Here is a 3,316-nt window from a genome sequence, read left to right on the forward strand (position 1 = left end):
AAGATTGAATCACTAAAAAACACAATTCTGACTGTTGCATCTTAATTCCGACATCGTAAAAAGTTTCGACATTTTTGCCGACAATAACGAATACATTCGTCTGATCGAGAAAGAAGAGAGTATCGTGGATATTCTTTATGATATACGAGATATGTTTATATAATAATTATTACGAAAATTATAAGAGCTACGCATTAATTTTCATGAAATAATAGTCGGGATGTGATCTAATAAAGATTTTTTTTTTCGACGATACTTTATTCAATATAAAGATCTTAACCCTTAAATGCCACACCTCTCAAGAATCTTGTAAATGACACATGGGGTCTAAAAAGACCCCAGCATGAAAAATGTCTGCTTTTATATTGTTGAAATTTCAATTTCTCAAAAGTAAAAGCATTTTAAGTCCCGAAGGGCTATCTATAATTTAAAAATAAAATTTTCTTACATTATTTACGGCAAATTTTATTTGATGTACACGTATTTTAAAATTCAACATGTGTGCGTACGCACGCACGTTGGTTCAAATTTGGCGCGGTTTCGTACTACTTGTCGCTATCTTCACGTGACATACATATATATACTCGAGTTCCCGGGTACACACGGGTATACTCTCTTCTCCTTCTAACTCGCTAAGATAGAAAGAGAAGGGAGTAACTCGTGTGCACTCGGGTGACGTTTCCGAACGCAGCCTTGTGCATGCTGTTTTCATATCCGTTTATAAGTCATTGGAATGTTAATTTTTTTATGTAGAGCAAGAATTTTAACTACTATTTTCATATTCTACTAACGAAATCACATAATACTTGGACTTGTTTATCTGTAAGTTGTGCCTGTATTCCACGTAATTAGCAACTTTTCGATGACAATTAAGGTTATGGGACATTATGGTTCAATTTCCTCTTGTTGTTAATATTTCTTTTTTCTTGATTACAATAGCCATTAAAAATGAGTGCAATTACTGAATCAGAGAAGAAACGCTTGCGTTCTTTGAAGGAGAAGAAACTGGCGTTTAAAGCAAAGGGACAACTTATACAGCAAGCATTAAGAAACTTGGTAAGTTTACTCGCATTGTAATTACATTACATCTTTTTATGATAATTTATGTATACGAAATATATTTCACTCATACGATTATTATTTCCTCAGGATACTACTACAAACAATAAGAAAATTATATTTTATGACAATGAAGGGCAACAACTAGAACCAAAGGAAAAGACAAAGAGAGATTTGTTTGACAGTGACGATGACAATAACAATGAAAAGAATTCTCTATGGAATGAGGATGAATTTAAAATCAAGAAAGGTAAAAAGGTAAGCATCTAATATTTTACGTTTTATTTTTCCTTAGATGCTAATAAATATGATGCTAATACAGTTTATTTATTTATATAGACCACTCTTGGCAACGATGCGCGTTTTACTCTGGATAATCGATTCACTGAAGACGATCGTCAGACAGAGGAAAGTAAAGTTGTTGATGGCACCGATGAGTGTAATTTGCAAAAAGAAAAAGAAAGACAGCTGGGTATCTTAGAAAGCATTTTAGGAGTGCCGCTTACTGTAAAAAAACAGGAAACACAACCTACTAAGTAAGAATATTTAGATGAACAAGAACTTGCAATTGTTGCTTTGGATGTTTAATGACAAAGCATTTACAGGAAGGGATTGATGATACGATATGACCCAACTGAAAATGGTCATTGTGAATATGAAGTGAAACCTGAACAACCGAAAACTAAGGAGGAACAGAGTAAAAAAAAGAAACGTGAAAAGTTAGTTCCAGAGAATGAGAAACCTGTGCCAGAGCCAGAAGTGTCAAAGGATATTTATTATGCTGTATCTGATATCTTGACAGAAAGCTTGAAACAGAAAGGAGAATTTAGTTTGTTGAAAGCATATGGGAAGGAAAAAGATGACACAGGTGTTTATTAAAAGATAACATTACATATTTATATCTGTATTATGTTATTTCAGTACATAGTTTCTTAATTTATTTATATTTTTAGAAAATACTAAAGATAACGATACATCCACTGTGAAAAATAACAAAGCCCAAAAATTTAAGTTTAATTTTAATGCAAATAATGCATTTAAATACGATTCATCTGATGATGAAAATACACATGAAGCACCAGACATAGATAATCAAATGGTTGATGATATTAAAGAAGATACTCAACAAAATAGCCTATTTGGCTATAAAGATACTCTATTTTTTGATAACAATGACGTAAGGTTTAATGGTATGTATATGAAAAAATCGTAAAATTAGAGTATTGTTTATGCAGATATTATAAAGATATTTTTTCAGAGGCTATAAAGTTCTTCAGTAAAAAAGCTGCTTCAAATTATGAACTTAATAATTTAAGACGCGAATTGAAAACAATTGTACGTATGAAAATTCGTAATAATGTGAGGAGACATCAGCCGTATGGTAAGAAAAGAAAAATAAAAAAATCTTAAATATTTGTCTTGTCTTTGAATATCTATATTTGTAAAAATGATGAATATATAAATTTATGTAACATTATTTTAAACGGATATGTGTAAAAATATTTATTTATGCGTAAATAGTACAAGTAGTTTTTCAATAGATTTGTCGCTTACGTAATTTTTTGCATATAATTCTTTTTTATAAAAATTGCCACAATACAACATGTGACAATTATATTTTATGATAATTTAAGATTTTTCCAAATAAGTAATTATTTTTCAAAATTTTTATAAAATGTAAAATTTTCTATTTAAAAAAGACTACTGCAGAAATTGCAATTACTTTTGCGATTTGCTTTGCTATACATTTATACTCGGTATATTAAATAACAATACACATGTATGTCGAATCCTTTTTATGATCAAAGATCTAAAATTTACATGCTAATATTACTTTTAAAAGAACTTATGTTTTATGCAATTTTTAATATTTGTAATTTTCTCCTTACCACCTCCATAAGCATCTTGTAAGAGACTTATGAAAATACATTGCAATATGTTCCCATAATTAATATTTTTCTTACAAAATATTAACTTTTTCCGTTAAAAATTATTCATTATAAGGAAACTGTTAAGAAATGATTATATTAAATGCTTTATAATAGAAACTTTTTATTACTTTTTTAATCGAAATAAAACTAACATCTCGTAATACACCATCAGGAATACAATTCATTCCAACTTTTAAATCTCTAATGACAAGGTATAATATGTTGTCTGACAATGCTTTCATGACGTCCTGCGATAAATCTGCTCTAATAAACCCAAACAGAGATTGTGCAGAAGTCCGCATGATATTTGCTGTATATGTACATTT

General features: G+C 29.6%; 1 protein-coding gene across 1 annotated transcript; it reads left to right on the forward strand.

Moving 5' to 3' along the window:
- Positions 1-662: 662 nt before the first annotated feature.
- LOC112466928 (nucleolar protein 8-like) lies at positions 663-2,474 on the forward strand. The gene is made up of 7 exons (XM_025035291.1): positions 663-822; positions 940-1,056; positions 1,150-1,317; positions 1,399-1,595; positions 1,665-1,927; positions 2,013-2,249; positions 2,318-2,474. Exons 2-7 carry the CDS (start codon positions 949-951, stop codon positions 2,467-2,469), a joined length of 1,125 nt encoding a protein of 374 aa, XP_024891059.1. The 5' UTR covers positions 663-822; positions 940-948; the 3' UTR covers positions 2,470-2,474.
- Positions 2,475-3,316: the final 842 nt, after the last annotated feature.

This window comes from Temnothorax curvispinosus, unplaced genomic scaffold, assembly GCF_003070985.1.
Source record: "Temnothorax curvispinosus isolate PA1 unplaced genomic scaffold, ASM307098v1 QBEX01016713.1, whole genome shotgun sequence".
In the NCBI taxonomy this organism is placed as follows: Eukaryota; Metazoa; Arthropoda; class Insecta; order Hymenoptera; family Formicidae; genus Temnothorax; species Temnothorax curvispinosus.

Coding starts and splice junctions, on each gene's coding strand:
- LOC112466928 (XM_025035291.1), top strand. CDS start 949: ATGAGTGCAATTACTGAATCAGAGAAGAAACGCTTGCGTTCTTTGAAG. Junction 1,596..1,664: donor CAGGAAACACAACCTACTAA/GTAAGAATATTT, acceptor AAGCATTTACAG/GAAGGGATTGATGATACGAT. Junction 1,928..2,012: donor GAAGGAAAAAGATGACACAG/GTGTTTATTAAA, acceptor TTATATTTTTAG/AAAATACTAAAGATAACGAT.